Source organism: Syngnathus acus, chromosome 6, assembly GCF_901709675.1.
Source record: "Syngnathus acus chromosome 6, fSynAcu1.2, whole genome shotgun sequence".
NCBI classification, from domain to species: domain Eukaryota; kingdom Metazoa; phylum Chordata; class Actinopteri; order Syngnathiformes; family Syngnathidae; genus Syngnathus; species Syngnathus acus.
Genome location: NC_051092.1, coordinates 9,785,818 through 9,809,207, shown reverse-complemented (window position 1 = coordinate 9,809,207; position 23,390 = coordinate 9,785,818). Strand labels below are relative to the sequence as shown.

General features: G+C 40.2%; 1 protein-coding gene across 4 annotated transcripts in view; it reads right to left on the bottom strand.

Annotated features, from left to right (window-relative positions):
* The window catches only part of srgap1a (SLIT-ROBO Rho GTPase activating protein 1a), a 41,739-nt gene that overhangs the window by 13,703 nt on the left and 4,646 nt on the right, over window positions 1-23,390 (bottom strand). For 2 of the 4 annotated variants that reach the window (XM_037255452.1, XM_037255453.1), the window contains 11 exons: window positions 14,697-14,892; window positions 10,884-11,046; window positions 7,908-7,970; window positions 6,177-6,356; window positions 5,559-5,687; window positions 4,712-4,933; window positions 3,971-4,072; window positions 1,913-2,110; window positions 1,521-1,605; window positions 938-965; window positions 467-572 (listed from right to left, as the gene is read on the bottom strand). In XM_037255452.1, the coding sequence (XP_037111347.1) occupies window positions 467-572; window positions 938-965; window positions 1,521-1,605; window positions 1,913-2,110; window positions 3,971-4,072; window positions 4,712-4,933; window positions 5,559-5,687; window positions 6,177-6,356; window positions 7,908-7,970; window positions 10,884-11,046; window positions 14,697-14,892 (1,472 nt within the window). The remainder of the gene's footprint in view (window positions 1-466; window positions 573-937; window positions 966-1,520; window positions 1,606-1,912; window positions 2,111-3,970; window positions 4,073-4,711; window positions 4,934-5,558; window positions 5,688-6,176; window positions 6,357-7,907; window positions 7,971-10,883; window positions 11,047-14,696; window positions 14,893-23,390) is intronic. The other 2 variants (XM_037255454.1, XM_037255455.1) reach the window with 1 other exon arrangement.

Genomic DNA, 23,390 nt, shown 5'->3' with positions numbered 1-23,390 from the left:
CCGGATTAGGACCACAGCAGCTGCTCACCAAAGCTTTTAAGGGCACCCTCAACCAACTTTGTGCTGACATTAAACCAAAAAGAACGGAACGGGACGGGACAGGACGGTTCTGGTCACCAGTTGTGGCAGTGGAAAGAGTGGAGGAGGAAGTCAGCACAATTGATCAGTTTGGCATCCACTCAAGACTGTCACTAAGCATGATCTTTTGACCAGACTCTGCTCTCTGACCATGCCAGAGAGGCTGCTCACTGACTGAGACAACCATTTAGCCATCCAAGTGGCACTCTTCTCTTTCCAAGCTATCAGTGCCATTGCTACAGTTTAGGCGCAGAAAGGTTTTGGCAGGTTAAGGCTAAACTGCAGCTTAAATGGCTTGGGGGATCCCATGAAAATGGCCAGAAAGCTGGAGCAAGAGAGAAAATGAGGAGGAGAAGCAATGTTGAGCGGACAGTGTGGTTATCAGTACCTTGATATACGACTCCATATTTCCATTAAATAACCTAACATTAAAAACAGAGCGGGGTCTAGCCCGCCTGGTGCCAGTGTGGGTTTTGAACAGCCCATTGGGATGTCTAGAATACAAAAAATGCATTAGATGGAGACGACAATGCAATCGTCTTCAGCAACGTTACCCTCCAGTAGCCATTATGTCCATGAATTAGTCACGTTATGAAGGAGATGTTGAAAAAATAAAAATGATTAAATGTTTACTATACAGGCCTGTCGTCTCTCAGGATAGGGAATGATCAAACTTGCCAAAGGGGTCATATTTGCATGTAGCAAAATATTCAATGAATCATTAAAAATTGTGTTGATGGCACCTTGTCTTTAACATGCAAACAGGTTGTCAAATATTTGCTGCTGGCGCAACTGAATGAGGTTGTGAATATGTGCTGGTCCTGAAGCATGAGTTTTTTTTTGTTTTTTTCTACTTTACCTTGTGGTCATGTAGTCAGCTCTGTGGCCTAAAGAGATAAAATAGAAACAATGCTTGGTGAGTTGGATATGCCAGCTTCTGTCTTTGAGTGTAGTGGACTTTGAGAAGCGACCTTTTACTCGCTTTGACCATTACATTCTCTATGCATATCCCGAGAACTTTCTTCAGTCATTATAATGCCAGAAATAAGACTACCAGATTCACATTTGGATAAAGTTGTTGTTGTTGTTTTTATACGTTTAAAGCATTAAATGTTGAGGTATGATGTCTATTTGAATAGAGACAAAGCTAAACCAGCTTACATTTTAGTACCGTAATTTTCGGACTATAAGTCGCACCGGAGTATAAGTCGCACCAGCCATAAAATGCCCAAAAAAGTGAAAAAAACCATATATATGTATATAAGTCGCTCCTGAGTATAAGTCGCCCCCCCACCCAAACTATGAAAAAAAACCGCGACTTATAGTCCGAAAATTACGGGAGAATTGCATCAATCGAATAGATTGAGGCAAAGAGAGGTAAAAACACCAACAACAATGTACGGTATGTACAAATCATTTTATGAAATCAAAAGTGAACGTACCTTCACCAATCATCCTCTTCAGCAAATCGTGTTTGGCCTGCAGTTTGGAGATGAGATTGCTGCCCTCCAGAAACTCACGGAATTTCTGTGGAGAATTTCAAATAATAACTACGTTGCCTCAAGTGCTTGTCATATTACCCACTACAATATCATCGAGACAGCCAAGGGCAAAAGACACTGAGAAATTGTTAACCGTCTTCAATTCATGTCCATTTATGTAGGTATGTTGGTGTGGCTCTTACAGTACGAGACCATGTGAACAGCGCTGAGTTCTCTAGTCTCGGCAATGGTCTGGTGTCCAATATTTTCAGAACAATTGCATACCTGCCCACTGCTCTTTATAATCATTATAATTTTTCTTTCCCCTTGCATAGTACCACCTGGAGGCTTACCATAAAGTAGAACTGCTCGGTCTCCTGCTGGTTGGCCCTCCTCTTCGCAATGCTCGGTTTGCTGAGGTAAGTCTCTGAAACAGTGGATCTGACCGACTCTGTGGATCTGCTGTGGTGGAAGCACTCCGAGACGTCATAATCCTCAATGGTCACCATGTCCTGAATGGTGGTGAGAGTGGCCTCCGATGTTTTTTTCACCTGTGGACAGATGAGATGACGCAGATGATGACCGGATTTGAGGCACATTGTGTCTCTACCCACTAAAACTCCTTTCGTGCGAGCCCTTGACACTAAAAAAAGGAAGTAAAAGTAAAGCAATCTTGTTCCATGCACTCAAAGCGTTCAAAGGAGATTGTAGAGTCAGTTGCAGGCTTTTACTGTGAGTACCATGACTGCTTGGTTCTTGTCAAAGGAGCTCATAAATGTCTGGGCTGTCCATCCCTTCGCCCCCCAATGTGCAGTATTGTGACTTAAAATAGACAAACATCTCATATGTACAAGGAAATCACAATATACCTGCCCCATCTTTAAGTTAATGTTATTAGAAAAGACAGCGGTGTGTCATTAAGTCATGAACAGTAACACCTAGCTTAACCTTTTAGAGGCTATTAAGAAATGTCTGCAGCTTTCCAAAGACAATGTAGCAAATGTGCAATCTGGTGGACCACAAACTATAAGTAGAGCTTTGACGCAGTTGCTAGGGAAAACAAACTGACAAAGAAACATACTGTACTTTCTTCATAAAGTATGGGTTGACAAGAAAACAAAGGAGAAAATCATTTGTTGGCAGTCAGTCAGAGAATAGATGTGTTCCTTACTTCTGCCACATTGGTGACCCCGTCGTGACTTGACACGCCACAATGTGAAGCCGAGAAATAAATTCCTGCAATTTGTCAAGGGTGGCTGCAAGGCACCTGTATAAGGACCAGCTCCACCACGGTCATTCAGCTGCATGCCGTCCCGCCTGTCGAGCCGGCGCCGCCCTGGACCTACTGCCCGCACCTCAGCGCGTGCTCCCTGACTCTGGCTCAAGCCATCAAGACAGCTTCACGCCACTGACAGGACTGGCACAACCCAGCCGTCTTGCCCAATCTAGTCAGCGTCGCCTGGAACCTACTGCCCGCACCTCAGCGCGTGCTCCCTGAGTCTGGCTCAAGCCGTAAGGACAGCCGCATGACACAGTCAGGACCGGCCCAACTCAGCCGTCCTACCCTCCAAGCTGGCGCCGTATTGTCTCACTTGTCGGCAGTCAGTCTGCCGCATTAAATAATTTCCTAATAAAAGGAAGATTAAGCACACTGAATCATTAAACAGTGCCCTTGGGAAACAGTTTTGAACTATAGAGGCATCTATCACACCTTAAACCTTGCTTACTGGATATAAGAGCCGGAGTGTTCTTCTAAAACATAAATCCACAACTCATGCAAAGTAAATTCAGCGACGATTTCACCGTTTCCCAGCAGTCAAAGAGCAAAGGAAACAGCTGCACTTCTGTCAAGCACTGCCCTGAAGCTTTTCCCGGCCGGATGAAGACAGGCTCGCTACGTTTGACAGTTCATGCTTGGATGTCGTCAAAATGCTTTTAACGTTCATTTTTCAAGGATGTCTCGGGCACACATTGCCAGGGTAGCGAGGCCATCTGGTAATAATAACACAAGGCAGCAGTGTCCTTCTAGTTGGACCCACCAGGACATCCACTTAAACCATCCAAGGACATAAGGCTTGTCATCATAGCCACTTGCAGCAAATAGGTATGCTGAATACTTAATGGACAGAATGTATTTTTTAATGATATATGATGTCATACATGGTGAGCTATCAGATATATTTTGCACGGAATACTAATACACAAAATACTTTTTTTAATATAAATACCCACATATCCTCACTCTTTAATTTTTGTGAAATATTTCAAAATAGTGCTCTTATGTGGAAAGGTAAAAGAAATTGAGAAAAAAGGAAGAGGCAAGACGGAAAGCAGGTCAGACATGGGAGAGCAGCTTGATGCATGTAATGTTACTGAAGGGATTCACAATATAAAAATGAATTCTGTTTTACCTCTTCATTTTCAATCTTCAGAGTAGACAGGCGTGACTGCAACTGCTGGAACCTCAGTATTAGCTCTCCAATCACTGGTGGCTGCACTGAGATCTGACACACCTAAACAAACAATACATATACATCTAAGAAATACGCATAAAATCACTTCACCCCCCCATTGCTAACTACGGTTGCATTTGGTAGTGAAATCAAACAGATTATCAATTAAAACAGGGCTCACCAACGTGGTGCCCATAAAGACCATCTGAGTAGCTCACCAGTGGTGGGACACTATTATTATTTACTAGGATCATTGAAAAATCTAAAAAGATGCAGACAGCTACAGGAAAGTTGATATTTATGTTTCCTGCCCTTTGCATTCATCAGTGCTGTCAGAAGCAATAACACAACTAAGACTAAATCATCGATACTGAAATATTTTTTCAAATTACTTCACTGGTTCTTCTATATCAAACAATTTTCTTTAGGTTCATTTACCTGACATGTTTCGGCGGGTTCTTCCGCCTTCATCAGAGTCCCGCCGAAACATGTCAGGTAAATGAACCTAAAGAAAATTGTTTGATATAGAAGAACCAGTGAAGTAATTGAAAAAGAAAAAACAAGATGAACCTAGTACAACTATTTTTTCAAATTGTTGTAGACAATGTTACTTGCGATAACGATCTTTCAACTACTTTTTAAATAAAGGGTCCTCGTTTTCTTCTGCATTCCCTCGTGACGTTGTTTTTCTGAACTCACCTCATCACCCATGTGAGACTGAAACTCAAATTTTGAAGGAGGACAGAAGGCCGTAGGGAACATCTCCATAAACCTTTGCCTGTCACTTCTTGGGTCCAGGCTGTCTACCGCATTCTCAATGATGTCAAGACCCTCATGGCGAGACGTCTCCAGGTTGTATTCAGCTGACAGGTAAGTCCGTAAGGCTCGATTCAAACTGGCATGGTATCCCAAATCACAGCACTAAAGAGAAAGATAAATTGGAGGTCACGTTTGGACACAACTATTGTTACCATCCTCTACAGCACATCATTATGCTCAGGATATAACATATTTGGAATCGTCTATGATTAGAAATACGACCAAAGTTTGTGCGCCAAAGACAAGACACACACGAAAACAATTTGACATTGTGAACGTCTTGAGTAATAAAGAAATGTGCTCAGTCCGCAAATGCAGCTCATGCAGGCAGCTTTGCACATGAATTCTCAAACACAAATCCTGGAGAGATCTGAAGGCTTGTGAGCAAGGCGGAGTGAAGGGTAATTTCACCACACAGCATGCTCCGGAATAGAGATTACACTTGAGTCATCTCCTTCACTGCTGTCTGGAATACAAAATCTCAACTGCTTGATAACAACAACAAAAAACTCCACTTCATTCCCTTCAGCAGCAGTATAACTTTTCGATACATCAATACATTGAACATTAAAGCAATCGTCAATAATGTTGGCAGTGAATTATTGCGGATCCACAGAGAACGAAAACCAGAGAAATGAGAGATACTCAACTGTAAATCGTTTGTAATGATAACCAGTGTAGCTACAACAGAAGACAGATGGAGACAAAAGAATGTAGTAATACTTACATCGATTAGGTCCGACAGATCATGAATGTAGTACTTGTAAAAAGCCGAGTTGGTGGCTTCCAGTGTCAAGAGGTACTCATTTCGTGCTTTGACGGACTTCAACTTGTTCTCTGAATATTTGGCTTGACGCTAGTGAGAGAATTGGAAGCAAGAATGAGATGCTCTGAACAACTGAGCTTGCGAGGCATAATGAGCAATCCAATGACAAGAATTGTCCATCGAACCATTCGTCCATTTTCCGAATCGCATCTTTTTGACAAATGATTGTGCTTTTTATGTCTCTGCATATCCGGCAGAGAATGTCTGGCAAACATCACCTTAATAAAAGCAGACATGAGTCAAAAAGAAGAAGTAAAACACATCGGAATGCTCCTGAACTCTTAGTCTTCAGTCTACACTTCCTCTCAAGCAGACGCACGGAAAGCTGTTAGTCACCATCCAATGACCAAAGCACTCTGTCATACACACTTCCATGGCATCTATATTTTAAGACTCCCTACAACAGGAATCCGAGAAGACTTAAAAATAATCCTATTGAATGGACATCTTTTGTCCCCAAGTGAGACAGAATTCAAACAGAACTTCCACAAATAAGCCCTGCAGTCTGCTCTAATGTACCTTCTCCTTCATCTTCTCAATCTTCTTCACAGAGTTGCGCTTCTGGTATTTGTCCTCCATGCGGATGCTGAAAACTGGATCTCCCCTACCAATCTGCTTCTCCTCTTGTTTTTCTGCCTCCTTCAGTTTGCTCTCCGCACTAATGCTCTCTGAGTGATACATGTGGTAGGTCTTCATCACCTGGAGAGAGAAAAGGAAGGGTGCAAAAAAAAAACAGTGAATGCTTGATTGTTTCACAATGGAATGTACTGTAAGTCTAAATGAAGTATCATGTAGGGAGTCTCAAAGTTCCTTACACAGTATTGTCTGCAGGACTGACCCTTTGTACAAAATACACTGAACTAATACTATGAGTCAGTTGCGTCACCATCATGACGTGGCATTTGGTTCAAACCTATGTGCACAGAGGTACTACAATCTGGTTTGAAAGAATACTAACAATATCAGAGAGAAGCTTTTAGTGGAGGGGGATGAAAAGCATTATGATACTCGTGATTAAAGAACTGCAATGAATCATCAGCCTTAGGAAATTGTTAGTGGGTGTATTATTCACACTCACTCAATAAAGATCCATTATGAAAAGATTCAATCAATAAAAATAAAATCATGAAGCAAGACCATGAATTGCAGGTATTCAAGAGGAAGCGAGAGAGAACATCTGTTCCAAAGTCACCTATAGTGTTGTCACATTACCAAGATTTTGACTTTGACACGATACCAGCTCATAATAGCTCGATTGCGATACTGAAACGATACTATAGCGAAATAAGTAAAACACTGTAAATCTACTCAATGCAAAAGCGAGAACACAAAATTGCCGTGTTTATTCGAGTCGTTTCACTTCCATTATATGTGACAATAATATACATATGCTATAATAAATATTTTCGTTTTGTTCCCAAAGTTTGGTAGATGATACACACTTCAGCAAATAACAGCCCCAGAACCTGCGCAAGCACTAAACTTGCAAAAACCTTCAGTTTTAGCATAGATTCAGACGAGCCCAACTTGTAATCTAAACATTGTTTCTCTTAAAATCAGTTATTTCTGTATAAAGAGAGCAGTGCAAAGCCTGATGTGGAAGCCATTGCCTTTGGTGGGGTTTGGCTCAACTCATACTAATTTAGGGACGGTTGACTGACCTTGGGCAATGTACTCCTCATTTACTGGTCTAGAATCTGGCAATGCTGTGTTTATTTTGCAGCTTCTTTTAGATTGACACATTTAGAGACAGACCAGACCTGTTATTTCACTGGTGGGGGCAGACACAGGGACTCTGGATGTCTGATGCAATAGCTTACCCAACTCGAGTGCACCCGACTCAATGTTGTGTGTGCACATGTACATTAACCAAGGCTAAACCAGGTCAAATCCACAAGTGTGTTGCTCACTTGTGGATATTGTATATTGACTTGAATGGACTATATATAAATACTATATACTACTATATATATTAAAAAAATACATATAGTACATACACATATATAAATACACAAATTTTTTCAAAGTTACAAATTATTATTTGTTAGAGATGGCATTATTTGGCAACCAGTTAATTGATGTGAATTGATGTTATTTTACAGTCTGTTTTAATAAAGTAAAAATTATAAGTTGCATTTTGGAGGCATAACAATAGAGACAATTTATCAGTAGTTCTTAGTGAGGCAGCATAAGGCACAGTAGGCACTTGAAACACATTAGCAACAAAAAAGGGAAATCATTACTACTTACCGTGTATAGCTCATTAAGGACCTTCATTAAGTCTTCCTGGAGCTGAAATGCAATTTCCTTGCTCTGGGAAAACAATTTAAAGGAATGGAAAACTGTGAGAACAAGCGAGCGAATTGCTTATTCAACATTTCAATACAGCTCCTAACCTTAGCAAAACTGACAGACTACAGACACACGAATGCACGTTTTGATAATGGAAGACAAATGAACGGTCATTACTAATTTATTTCATTCATATACAGTATTCATATATACTACTTTATTGCACACCATTTTTAGGATTTGTGGTAATTAATTATGATCTTCCTTCCACTCCATTTACTCCACTACAGTAAAGCGTATGAGTACAATCTTGGCGTGAATAAAGCTTTACCAACGCAATGAGCCTACGATTTGCAGATGTTGCTTCAAGATCTGAGAAACCCCCACAATCAAAGTGGAACAGATGTGATATTATCTATTCAAAGATTCAAAAATATTTATTGTCATTGTCACAAAAAAAACAATGAAACAATTCCTGAAGTCATATAACTCTGAAGTTGCAAGTTATGCAAGTAAAGTGGGCTTATGCATAACTGGATGGATGTAAGGACTGAGCAAACATATTTTAAAGATGAGAAAAAAAAACTATTCTTTTAATTGTATTGTATGTACTGTTGGTTGACCAATGGTACCTGCTTGAAACTTTGGCCAAGCACTTTGGCCACGCTCCGGAGACACTCCATTCTGAATATGGTTCAGTGCTGAGCGGCACTTTTAAGATTAATAAAACTTAACACTATACAGCCCAGAACGCCACAGCCAAACTGGACAGTTGAGAAAAAAAAAATCAGATACACAAGGAAGACACTCCTCACAAGGCTGCATTTCCCTAACTATACAGCAAAGTGGATAACATTCTTAAGATGGCTGGTGTCTGAAATTATTAGAACATCGTGCTGGTAAAGTAGCCTATCTGCAACACCTTAACTACCACCTGGACAAGCGATGACATATTTCCTAAAATTTTAACTGCGCATTTTTAAACTAAAAATGGATGAGGAAGCATGACCATAATATTACATACTAAATGATTTAAACTGCTTATAAGTCATCTGTACTTTTATATTTGAATACTTAAATATATATATATATATATATATATACATATATAAAATACTTAAACTCTTTATGCATAACAAAACGATGAAAAGACATGAGCCTTGACTAAAGGAAAAATCAATTTACAACCATCATTTAATTGGACACAATATTTGACTATCTGTCAGTGGTCAACCCAACTCCATTGAGAAGACTTGGAAGTGTTCCAGAGCTCAATGAAATAAAAGGCCTTGTGTGTTTGTGTGCTAAGGAATAAACAACACCACATTATGAATACTACATCATGATATATATATATATATATGATTTGCCTGACTATATACTTAGATTTACCAATTTTAGACAGACGAACAGGAAAAAAAACAGGTGCCACACAACAAAATGTGCATTATTATTATTATGAGGATTTATCCCAAACAGCATGACATCTGAGCACACAGGGTAATAAAGATGTGTCTGATGGTAGGATGACAAAAATACACCCATCTTTTCAAAACTGTTAGGCTCAAAGGCTTGCTGAGGCGTTAATTAGAGGCCGAGCAACAGCGAGGGTCTCCTATAACCTAGTAGACCTCCCACCACACTGCATTATTTTTACACAATGTCACAGAAATTCCCTTTGAAATTCAATTACCAAAGCACTATGCAAAGGTCTTAGGTTATGGTATTACAACAATGCTATAATGACCATGTATCACTAGAATGTCACTCAGTAGAGCTTAGACTTCAGCCACAAAAGCGGAAAAAAAATTGGAGTGGCCGCAGTTGTGTTTGTCTGTGAAATGATGAACCAGATAGGCAGTGACAGCGGTGGTGGCATTCCAGATGCCCGAGCAAAACTAAATTCTGTATTTGCACCTCAGCTCTGATTGGTTGTTCCTTAAAAAAGTCTGGAGGAAACCATCATTCAATGTTCTACCATTTACTGTTGACTATGACTGCTGTAAAAAAGATCCTTTAACAAGCTTGTGGTGTCTAAAACATCTGCTCAGTATTGTATACAACATGTTTGTTAGTTTCAAAAAGTATTGTAATACTTTGCAGTAGGTGTGGACAACAACAAACAGTAACTTTTCCAAAATGACTGTCACTTCTGGTGTAAATAAAAGATCAGTGACACGGATATGGAAGTACGTATGTAGCAGTTTTCTGTTTCTCTACTGTGTACATGAATGAAAGGACCTTACCTCAACAAGGAGGTTAAATGTTTATGGTTATGGCTTGCAAGAGCCGGAAATAAAGATGGAACGAGAGACAGACAGACGAGATAGAAATAGTCACACAAGCTAAGCTGACACAAAGGCATGCCTCTAAGGCAAAGCCACTTTGTAATTTGGGTCTGTGGTGGGTTCATGTGACTCCAACAGCAAAGGAACTCATAATCCAGTAGGGAGTTGTCATCTTTGTGGTGGGCCAGGCGGCAAAGGACCGGTTTTGGTCATGAATCTATGGTCTTGATGCAGTGGGGTGAAGACCAAGTGATGTGAAATCAGGCAGATCAAGGCTGCATTCTCACATTTAAAAAGAGATGCATTTCACAAAATAATAATTCATATATAGTACTCATACATATCAGATCTTTCATTTAACTAAAATACTTGATGTCACTGTGAGGAAACTACCGAATATAAGACGACCCTGATTATAAGACGACCCCCTCTTTTTCAAGACTCAAGTTTGAAAAAAGACTTTTTGAACACCAAATTTAATTTTCATACAGAAAATAACTACAGTACATCTGAAACAAATAATTATAACAATATATTCGAGAGAAAAAGCTTGTTATTTTGCCTCATTTAAATTCGGTTTATTTTTAATTTTATATTCTGTACCATTAAACCTAAGAGGCAAAAAGGTGCACTTAATAGACCTCACCTTCTTAAGTAGTCGTGTGGAGTCCTCACTAATCTGCATGAACCTCATGATGACATTGTTCAGGTAGATGTCGCTTAGAGTTGCGTGGTCCTTGCTCTCCCTTCTCACCTGGTTCAGCAGCAGGTACCAACAGTTAACAGGGGACAGTAGATTCTGGTCTTTTCTAGTGGGAAAAGGAAGTTTTGAATCAGAACAGAGGTGTGGAGTAGTAGTCGAAAGTTTCCCCAAAGTCAAAAAAACATCAGGGCCTGTAAGAGATGCGTCATGGCCCTCCCTTGGTGTTTGTCCTAGATACTGTCATTTCTGGGTCTAAAAGTCCAGCATGTACGACAAGAACCTCATTGATAGGCATGACACACTTGGTTGCATGACATTTCTGGGGCACACACAGCTCATGCAGCTCTCCATGCTTTAAATACACCTTGCAGTGTGAACGTGGGGAGGCCGTGGGAGCAGGATTTTGTATTCTAAAACAAAAGTTAAAGACTATATTAGTACGTAGCAATTGTCACAGTAGTCATGGATACGTCACAGCACATAGAAAGGATAATCATCTGAGACGAAAAGTGCTATGCTACTTCCTTTGTTACTATTCTTTGCAAGTGGTAGGATATTGTCCAGGCCAGAGTGAGTTACAGCCCTGCGTACGCTCTGACCTGCACTTCCTCTGAGTTAATCTATGACAGAAGAATATTAGTATGAATACATGTGAGATTTTAAGGATGGATGAGCGGTCAACAGGAACCATATGGAGAATCGCCCCTGCTTTTACCTCGTGCACTTTACACAGACAGGCAACACTTGTCAACACAACAGGTGAAAACCACACAACTTGGCCAGTGACATAGCCTTGAACCTTTAGCAATGCTACCCAATCTGCTGCAAAGGTGAAAAGCATTTCTGGATATATGTACAGTATAACTGAGAAAAAAAAAGATAAAACATTCATTGAAAAAAGTGCAGGAACAGGATGTAAATTCCATCTGATAAAAGCCAAGGCAGAATGATTAACTGGGTCTACATCCCCATGCATGTCATGTGTAAAGGAAGGGAATTTTAGACAAAAAAAAAAGTAGAGAAGAAGAATTAAATATGGGAATGGGCCTAAAAGTTTAAATGTTAAAATACACTACTGGACAACATTACACACACTCTGTCAACTAGCAATTACAATAAATCCTTACAACATAATACATCGGAAGACATCCACTCAGCAGGCGAGTGTGTCTGTGTGTTTATTAATTCATTCATATTTCCTCTTGCACGTGCCAATACATAATGTCCAGATGGCCACAGACAAGAAAGGGGACAGAGTAAATCACAACATATTCCAAAAATCGCTTTCTGAATAGTACAACAGTCCTAATCTCCCTCTATTTTGAAGTACCCGCTACGTTATTGCAAAATGGACAGTGCAGATGAATATGAGAACTAACATTCCCTTTGATGAAGAAAGTCAGTGTTGCTCACACAACATAATACCAGGAAAATCTCACTATGTCATCATTTCCTCCTTGACTTGGGCAGGAACTGGGTCAGACAAACAGACAGATAGAGGGGCCATAAGGACATCCTATGCAATTAGTAAACAAACTAGAGTCCATTTGGAGCAGGGAAGGAGTGAAAATCACAACTATGGCAAATTGTTGGCTGCTGTTACTGTTTGGATGGGTGTTCGAGTCCTTTATATAGTCAAAATCTAGGAAGGGTGAATCCCAACAAAAAACATGCCCATATGACAGAAAGCTGCAGGCTTTGAAGGATTGCCATGTCACTGTGCAGGATATTGAAATGTGAGACTCTGTCAAAAGGGAAAATAGCGAAGTCCTCTCGTAGTGCACTGATAATATCAGTCATTAAAGAGCCACGGTGGAACCTTTTTACAGGAGTTGATTAGTCTTCAATACGTTTTTCTACAGAGCTCCGGTGTGACATCATTGTATCAACACTGTCAGCAAATATTCTTGGGCCTGCACCCATGGGCCTCGGCCAGGCTCAGCCAGAAAGGACAATGTGGGTGCCCCTTCCCGTGAGCTCACCTCATGTGGAAGGAGGCAATTTGAGCTGGATGGTGGCCAGAAGGAGGGACCTCGGTGGTTTGATCTCCGGTTACAGAAACTGACTCTAGGGACGTGGATCACTACCTCTCTGACATAGGAGGAACTCACGTTCTGTTGTGGGACTTCAATGCTCACATGGACTATGACAGTGAGACCTGGAATGGTGTGGCTGGGAGAAACGCCTGGTACAAACTGATCCAGTTGCCACCCAATCGCAGGGCACATACAGACCAAAAAAAACATTCACACTGACAATCACACCTACTAAGAATTTGGAAAAGTCAATCGGCCTACCATGCATGTTTTTAGAATGTGGGAGGAAATCAGTGAACCCGGAGGGATTCCGAAAACCCACACAGGCATGGAGGAAACATGCACACTCCATAAACAAGGCCGGACCCGGAATCGAACCCTGCACCTCTGAACTACGAGGCAGACATGCTAACCAGTGCACCCATGTCATAATATATGTAGTATAATTTGGCATAAAACAAGTGAAAAAAAATGCGTTAGTGGAATTAGTTTGTATGTGAAGTATGGTATGAGGGCAGCAAAGGAAAACTATACGCTGCATATTGATGCTGTTTTGAGTGAAAATATGTCATTTCAAATTCAGAATTGCAGCTTCACTAAAAAAACCCAGCAGGGGTTCCCTACAGAATGTTGCTTGTCTAGACTAATTACATAGAATTCTATAGCTGGTCATTGTGATGCTATTTTAACATTTTGCTACTCTGCCAAGCTGACCTACCATATGAAAAGTGACACAAGGCTACAGGCCGAGTGAAAACTCATTTTTCACACCGCAGAAAAATCTGTCCAACAAAAACACGCCACAGAATGTGAACACAAAGGCTTCACTGTGTGCACCCTGTTTATATGGACACACAAATATAGGCCTCTGGCTTTAAAGCACACAGTAGTGTTTTAATGCAATTTAAACTTATTCTATTTGTTTAAGAAATGTGCTCCTGTGACCATACACCATGCAATGTAAACTACAGACCTTCATACATCCAGTCCATTAAACGGTAAACAGTCAAACAGCTGCTTGAGCCATTGAATCTTCCTACAGCTAGCAAAGTCTACACAGAGTCTGGAAGAAAAAGTATACGTTTTATTTTTATTCCCTCGACAAGTTCAAACAATATGCTAATGTTTGCCTTTTTTAGTGCACCTCATCAGTACAAACTGGGTCGAGAGAGGGAGGACACGGAATAGACGTTGCTGAAATAAAAGCAGACCAATGGTGCCAGTTCGCGCCTTCAGAATTATTTTGTGCAGCCAAAAGTTCCAAACATTACTTCTGAGTCAGTCTTTTTATAACCTGGAATGTTATAGTAATTATTTTAGTAGAATTACAGTATATTTATTTGAGGATCTTAAACATGAAATTGGGGAAACTATGCAACAACCAAAAAAAAATACTTTGAGAAGGGAGCGAAACCTTTTCCCAGCATTGTATGTGTAATAATATATATTATATTGAAACTTTATTAGCAACGATAAAACTGAGCACTGTTTATGTTCTTTGTATTTGTAAAGCAAAGCTGACACCGTGCTCGTGCAGGTGTACTGTACCTAAGTTTGTGGCAGATTCATTGTTTTTTAAACCAAAGGAATGGCCTCAAAAGCAGACACACACACAAAAACACTCACACACACGCCACACAGACCGCGTGACACCATAAACTGAACAAAGACTCACACACACACACACACGCACGCACGCTCAAAGACTTAGCGAACTCACTTGTACTGTTGGTGGTCCTTTGTGCTGCGAGTCTTGGCCATAAAGCGTTCAGCCAGTTTCTCAAGGTTTCTGGAGTATTCCATCTCAATCTCTGCCTTCTTCCGGAAGAAATCCTGAAGGTCCTGCAGCAGCTGGACCCTCATGTCTGTCTGCTGGTCCATGCATTTCTGCTGCTCCACTAACTGGGACCGGATCTCTGATAAAGACAAAAGTGGAAATGTGTTTTTTGTCTTCTGTATTTTAAAATTTGATACACCAAAAAGTAAAAACACTGGCTTATATCACATACTGTTATGGTTTGTCGGTCTTTGGAACCTCAACTGACCAGCTACTACTACACATCGTAGGTACCATCTAGTTTTGACAATATACGCAAATGCATCAATTGTTATTGTATACATAGTAGTAGGCAGACAAACTGATTTTAACATGCTGTATGCAAGACTGCAATAGCTATAGTTCTGAAGTCAATCCATCCATCAATTTCATCCTTTGTAGTCTAAAATGTGTCCGAAGGCCTAAAGTGTGTGATGGGGGACAGCGTGGTCGGGGTAGGATATGAAAGCCTGGTACGAATCCTTTCAAACAAGACTGCTGAGAAGAGATAAGCGTGATAAGTGCACCTAAACAAAGCGTGGACAAAAGCCTCTACAGTACATGACACCTATCTACATCTACTGTTTCAAATACATATTAACAATCAATAATAATTATCAACACAAAATTGATGATGTTTCATGATGTGACATTGTTGTCATGTTGACAGAAGACAATAGTGACTTGCAGGAATAAAAAGGGCGATAAAACGGTCAGCAACAAATCCAGCTGACTGATGGTGTTACAGTGTGTGTGCCCCCAAAGAACACACAGTGTCGAGACAGACAATGAAAGAGCACCGTTTGGTCTCTGTGGAGATCAGTTTAGACTATAGCCTCTTTGTTTCTATCCTGGGTGATATCCAAATATTCCACATTTGGCCACATCACATAATTCCCATTGCCATTGTCATCGGGGCAGATATGGTCAAAATAGCATCTAGGCCAGTTCTATTGTCAAAGAAACTGCCTTGTAAGCGAGATGGATGCTATTCTCACATCCCGCAGCTCTAGAGAAGCAGGGGCTTTAGAAACTTTAAAAGTTCGCTGACTGTTGGAGTGACAGACACAGCATTTTTCTTTTTTTTACCTTTTGTGGAACCTCACTAATGTGCTCATTGTTCCACCGCAGCAATTTCCAAAAGGTTACTTGCTTGCAAATGTTGGAATGCCTCATGAAAAGACTAGAAAGTTTTTACAGGTTTTGTTCATTAGTCTCTCACAGAAAACTATCTGGGACATGTTGCCACCACTTCAAATATTGGCTTGCATTTGCAGTGTTTCTCTACAGTACAGCAGTACCTGAACTAGTAGATGAAAAAAGACAGAGGTTATGCGACACTAACATCTACTTTGCAAGCATTTCTGTGAATGATTAATTATTAAAGATGCGGTTGTCCTAAAGCCATTAAGACATGTGACTGATGTGCTCGTGGCTTCTAAAACCACAGGGAAAGTTCTCAATGAAAGCAGGCTACAGTGATCCTGAGACTCTGTGTCACATGTGGATGCTCACGGTCATCGATAAAAAATTAAAAATCATAAGGAAAGTATGGCCCTAGTATGATGTTTCCATGATGCAGATTATTGGTATTCACTGCCATATTAGAATGAGAGCAAAAATAATGAAAGGAGTCAGAATGATGGTACAAAATGCATTCAAGATTTTATCCAACAGAGACAGACAACTAAAAGGCCTGAATGATGCACTTACAGTTCAAACCCAGCATAATCTTAAAGTGAGAACAAATGGAAAGCTAGGAAATGATTAACATGTATACATATAATGCCATTCTCACAAATAGAAAAATAAATACAAGTGAAATTGCAACTGAAATTTAAAATCAAAGCTGCAATAAACAGAGTAAACTGAGAGGGTCTGTTTTCCACCATCAGATTGTCTGCCTATATGTTGAAAAAAAAAAGACTGAAGATAAAAAAAAAGGAAAAAAAAGCCAACAGCTGTCCCACCTTTGTACTATAGGTTGGAGAAATTAAGTGCGGAGAGAAAGAGATAAAGGCGGCTCAAGCTCAAATGTCAAGGCAGCATGTTATTCTCAACAAAGCTGACCTCGGGCAAAAGACTTGACTGTACAAGCATTGGACTTGGAGTTTGGATGGTTGTTTTGGGTAACAAATACCGTGAAAACCCTTCGGTGATTAAATACTTTTAAACCGGGTATCACTCAAGAAACATCTTCATCAAAATCAACAAACTTTCAACTCAAGGAATACAAACTTCCCCTTAGGGGAAACCAATTAAGTTGAAGACGATTTGTTTATGATATAATAGCACTAAGATGAAGAGGAGGAGCAAAATAAGACCTCACCAAGAGTACACCTGGACTTTGAACTTAGTGGGGAACAGGCAATATTGATGGCCCTTCATTTAAAAACGCTGCAATGTCCTGCCACGCCCGACATAGTATGCATCTGCAGACCTTTACTTCTATGGGAAAATTTCACCTCGTTTTATGTTTATCACAGGCTTCTGAAGGCACCTAAAGCTCTTAAGCACCCCTCAATTTTGAATAGGTGAGCTCAGTCACACTGAATATAATCCTGTAGTTTGTGTATTTTTTGTCTTCCTTCACATCATGTGAATGGTGTTTCCCAGGGATCTGGCTCAGTAGCCAACTGGAATCCCAACCAGCAGTCTCAGTCAGCATGTTTTCATGACAAAGACGTGATTTACACAGATACTGAAGAAGTGTTATGAATGCAATCAAACCTAGTCAGTACCAATCATTTTAATTTGATGCAGTAAGCGCGCCGCTTTATTGTGTGATACAGTCCACATCAATTGCATTTGAGATGAGCCATATGTTTTACAGATGTGCAAGCCATTTGTATCTATTTAACGACTATTAATCTTTACTAAAAGAGCAGGGAAGCAACTTTGTTCGACTGAAATAGATGTCACATAGATAGAATATCCCAAAGCAAGAAATCTTGTGCATGTGTTTGATTTGAGTTAACTAATCATGAGGAATTTCTGATTAATGCTGGATTAGGATCGAATATGGCCTGAAAGACAGCAATGCAGTTTTTCAATGGCAGTTTTTAAGTGTTTATTAAAAAGTCACGTTGAAGAAGAAGGTGTTTCATTTCACATAGCACAGAGCATTCTAGTCATACCACCAAGATGGAGACTAGCATTGTGTTTCAAAGTAGAGCTTTTTTTTTATTTGAGGGCTCTCTCCCACAATGCAATGTAATTATCATCAGCATCTCTATCGAAATCTATTATTGGCTCCCCACCAGCAACTTCCTCTCCTGGCCAGTCTTACTTCAGAATACATTCTCCTGAAAAAGCAAAATTGTACAAACCTGTTGTGTAAGTGGTTATCAAGAAGTCAAAGTCAAAGTCTGCATAATAATAGTTTGTTCAGACAATCAAGACATGAAGGTGATGATCTCGGAATGAATAACGTGTATGAATACTTAGTAGAAATGAAGTGGTTGATTACTACTCTTTTCATTGGTTGGATCAGGAGTAAGATTGCATTTTAAAGAGTCTACTCTACAGGAAAGAGCAACAATAGAGCACAGGAGAGCTGATACTATGTGTTCAGGGCATAAACACAGATGGGCGACATCTGCCTTCCTTTCTTATTTGTGCTATACCAACTAAACAGCAAAGAAAAACAGCAATCCTTTGGTCATGTGTTTTCTGTCTCAACAGTGAGCACCGCTTGCTACACCCCTCCCATTACCTCGCCACAAAAAACAGTGCCTTACAGGATGTGTGGTTTCTGGGCCTTTGATGGGGTTAAACCAGCAGAGGAGCAAGAGGGCTCTGGGAGGAACAACCCTACTATTCAAGACCAGGCCTGTAATTTTAGAAGCAAGGCCACGTACTTAATGCAAGCATGCTTTAAGAAAGGAAGAGGGAGATACACAAAGGGAATGATTGGGGTTATTATTGTCAGGCCAACTTTAAATCATTTTATCATAAATTCATTTTTTCATAAATCGAAGGGCTGCAATGTACACAAGTACAAGCCAAATCAAGAATATTTGTCACATTGTATAGATGGATGTCTAGTAGTACTTGGGACTTAGGAAAAGGGTGTACTTTTATTCCAATCTGATACATGCTGTCTGTTACAAAATGAATATGCGGAATAAAAACTTCATTTTTGCTACTCACCGTCATTCACAGAGCGCCGTCATTTGACATATTATCACATCATATTGACTTTGCATCTTTGATTATTAGACAGCAGAAACGCTACCCGTGAATGTGTAATATATCTTGTGCAAGTGTAGAATTACAATCCTTTACACTTAGTACCCTCAGGAATAACATGAATAACATTACAGCCTCGGACACTGCCCCCTCATGCCAGCAGTCCATCACAATAAATGAAATGAAACAATACATCTTAAAATCTTAAACGCATCCAACACAACCCCTACAATAATAATTGTGATGGCAGAGTAAAATGAGATGTCTCCTTCAACCTGAAAGGCAGCAATTACAATATTTTTTAAAATGAAAGTGTCCCTGTCGAAAGTCTTCATTTAAGTTGAAAAGGCAAAGAATGAACACAAGGTGTGTTCACAGCATTGTTTTATTTATTTATTATTACTGTTGTTGACATTGATTTATTTTTTTTATATTATTCTAATTCTTCAGAAATACACTTTTTTTCTATATCTGCGGAGTATGGTGGCTGACAGAGAAAGTAAATTATCTTCCATGATTTCACAGTCAGTGCATTAGTGACCAAATTAAGTCAAGATCCTTACAATACAATTTATACGACTGTTTTGTTCATACTTTTTGTGATATTTCTGTTTGATGGTCGACGATGAGAATGTCAAATCATTCATGCGTACCTTTGATCAACAAAAGTTGGGAAACACTGACCTAAAAATTACTCTCATCAAACAAAGATCAAGTTGTTAAATAAGTCTCATGTGCCATTTTAAAACTGAGGAGGGAATTTGCACCCGAGTATGACGCAACAACATCTGTAGAGGCAAAACTGCACCAAGACGGCATAATAATGAGGCCGTCTTGGTCGTGAGAGGCTGCTGCAGTGCAGCTGAATTTGATGCTAGAAAGTGAGTCATGGATCCAAATACATATTCCATTTCTCCCTCCCAATCTTCAAGTTCACCTAAGAAATCCCTGCTCACAAAGAAATCTGCTAGGACGAATGCATGTTTATGTCATATCGATGACCATGCAAACAAGAAGGAGGGACCAGTATTTTATCTAGCATTCATGCAGTAAACTTTAATCGCCTTTTCCTCACCAGGGATTGATTTTAAAGACCATAGAGCAAGCTAACGTAAAGCAACTCACATTTTTGTCCTTGCTCATGTTTCAGACTGACTGACCCCCACCGTATTTGTACCGGTTAGACAGCTCAACCTGTCCCCTTCAAGGAACAGGCCAGCAGTGATTGATTTTTCACAAACTATCGGCGGTGAAAACTAAGCTTTGGGGAATGTCCACAGTGACGACTTGTTTTCTCAGGGGGAACCTGAGGCCACAAAAGGGGCAAAATGATCCGCCCCGTCAAAGAGAAAGAGAAGATGAGAGAACAAGGAGTTGTCTCAAAGGCTGAACTTCCACATAATTATAGTATGTCACTATGGAGGAAGTGACAGAGTTAAGCACTGTTTTCCCCTCCCACCTACCCTCAGGGTGCCTTTAACGGGCAATCATTTCCAATTTTCGGAATACCGGAGCCAACTTGAGAGATGACGCTCAGACAAAGAGATGCCATGCCTTCTACGAAAGAAATGTTTGTCAAAGCCTTTGTAATTCTTAAAGCATGAGCATCTCTACAAGACTGGACAGGTGAAAGCAATGCCAGTTATTCTCATAGACCATAGCAGCACACAAATCCAGTCAATGCTTTCGGATTACCGCATGAGGACTGAGGCACAGCTAGAGAATGTCATCGACTAGAGGGCAGCTGTTCAGAGTAATGGACAAAGAGAGGAGAGAAAGAAAAGACGAAAAAGAACAGGCAGATCAGCTTTCAATGCTCTTTGTCTCGCTACACTGCGGTCAGCAAGACTAGGTCTTTGGCCTTTTCTGTCTTCAACAGAGCTAAGAGAATCTTTCGTGACTGTGTGTGAGACCAACGCAGTTGTGCATGTGGTGCAAACTCGGCCAGGTTGCTGTGCATCATACACTTGGATACTCCGCTAACACATGAGCCCCCAGGGAGATGGCGGTGTCTTCGACATGGCCTGATTAAAGAGAGAGCTAGATGAGGTATGTCCACACTTCACAGAGGACGTGAGCAAGCTGCAAAGTCCTTTGAGCAAATGTAGGTACACTGATGGTGATGACTAAGAAGATATACTGTATTAGTTAGTGCCTTACATGGAGAAGGTACTTGGGTTAGCGTTTTTATTTTATATATAATTTTATATACATCTATATATATATATATATATATATATATATATATATGTAGCCCTTTTTATTTTATTCCTTCTTCTCATCTATTGCAAAAATGCAACTGTATATGACTTGAGGCCCAAAGACAGAAAAAGATTGCTCCTCATGGAAACAGCTGACCAGCATTGTACAAGAGGGATGAAAATGGAAACTCTTCAGAAATGCAAAATACACATTTTACACAAGCCTGTGATTAATGCCGACTTGAGACAGTAATACATCGCAATGAAAATAAAATCTCTGCCACCAATATGTATTAACATTTTGGTAGCTTGTCATGGGAAAAAAAGTTGGAATTTACAGACTTAGACAAGGAAGAAAAACCTCAGAACTCAAATTCTCATCAAGCATTCATGACTGCTGGAAACTGGAGCAGTGGTATATGGTTGACAGCTTTACTATTTTCTCTTGATTTGACTGCTAGCATCCCATAGCCATGTATCCATAACTGGAAACATAAAAAACAAAGGTAGTACGTGGAGCATAAATGAAGGACAACAGGACACCGGGCCTTGTGTATGCCACTTTCATCCTCTCTCTCCTGGAGCCTTGATTTTGTCTTGGAAATTCAGATAAAGCTGAGCAAAGATTTTTAGGTAAAGGGGTAACCCCTGGATTAAAGCAGTAATAAATCGATATTAAAGATATCCAGTGGATGACGCAATAATTTTTCTTTTTATAGCACAAAAGCCTGCTGTCAGCCAGCCAGCCAGAATGGGATTCTTCCACACAGGGTGGTCCTTGCTTATTGATTATGAAGGCAGCCGCCACAAAGCCGACCTCACTCAGGTCACGAGGTCATGGTGGGAGAAAGGGGAAAAAGGGGAGGAATGATTAGAAGTCACAAGATTAGTAAATTAAACACTCACGCATGTTTCGGGATGGATGGGAGTAAGATGATGACGTAATGGAGGAGCAATTGCCTGGGAAATAATTATCTCTTTCTCTAAATTGCGCTCAAGCCAACCAGATGTAACGGAAATGTTGGAAAGTAATATTCCTGGATCAGACAAGCACTCACAGCTGTGAATTTAGTTAATATGGTTAACATTTAAGACTTTATTTTGTGTTACTATGTGAATGACGTCAATCACTCAGTCAGCCTACGGAGAACAGTGTCTTTGAGTCTAAATGACTTTGATCAAACACAAAAGTCATCCACATTCCAAACTGTTTCCCGTGGTGTGAATATTGTGATAACTATTGCAAAAAATGTAGTGTTAATGTGAACTTTGGAAAAGGAAGCCGCCAGAAAATTGTGCTAGTAGCAGATTTCTGCTCATCTAACTAACATGGGACATCTTACATGAAGCAGATGAATCTGATGAACACAGATGAAGATTAAAATAAGTCAGCTCTTATGACTTCTGCCTTAGTCGCACAGTGACCTCATAGCGCCTCATCCCCTTCCCCCAATCTCATGGCCACTAATCCAGTCCGACGAGGTGGCAGGCAGCAGCATGGCCTGATGGTCAAAGTATGTCTGTCTGCCTTCCTGTCTCTCCATCTGCTTGGAGTCCAGCAGCCATTCAAAGGAATTAAAGTTGTCCGTATCCAGAAAAAATCTCTCGAAATCCTGCTTAGACCCTCCCTGTTCTGTTAATTTCTCTCCTCATTTGAATTCTTCCATTCACTTTCGAAGTCTGCTCCAATTCTATTGTCACGGTTGTACTTTCTATTAGCTAATGGAGGGTTACACTCAATCACATCCTTCTCATTACCACACGAGTCGGGATCCCACTTTAAGGCTTGACACAAAGCAGTAGCGAGACTGGGAGGCGCCGTCCAGCAAAACGTGACAAATATACAAACCTATTTTGAAAGGCCAGTGCCTGCCACACTCGACAACATTTATTCAAGTATAAACGTCGCACCACAGTGGTTTTGCCTGACAAATCATTTGTCAGTTTCAAAAAAAGACTACTCAAATAGTGCATTTCTGCAGTTGAAATTGAGTAGCTAAGCGTAAATAACAACGGCAAGAACTGAATCTTTAATCCCTTTATAACATACCGTAAATTAATGATAACATAACATGCAAGAGTATTGTTTTAAAAAAGCAAGCTGCATGATGGAGAGTGTGCTTTCGTGCTGCTGTTGCACAACCTCTGTGTCAACTATAGAAGCACCCATTTTTTACTCTTTTTTTGGAGCGTTGCAACTACATAT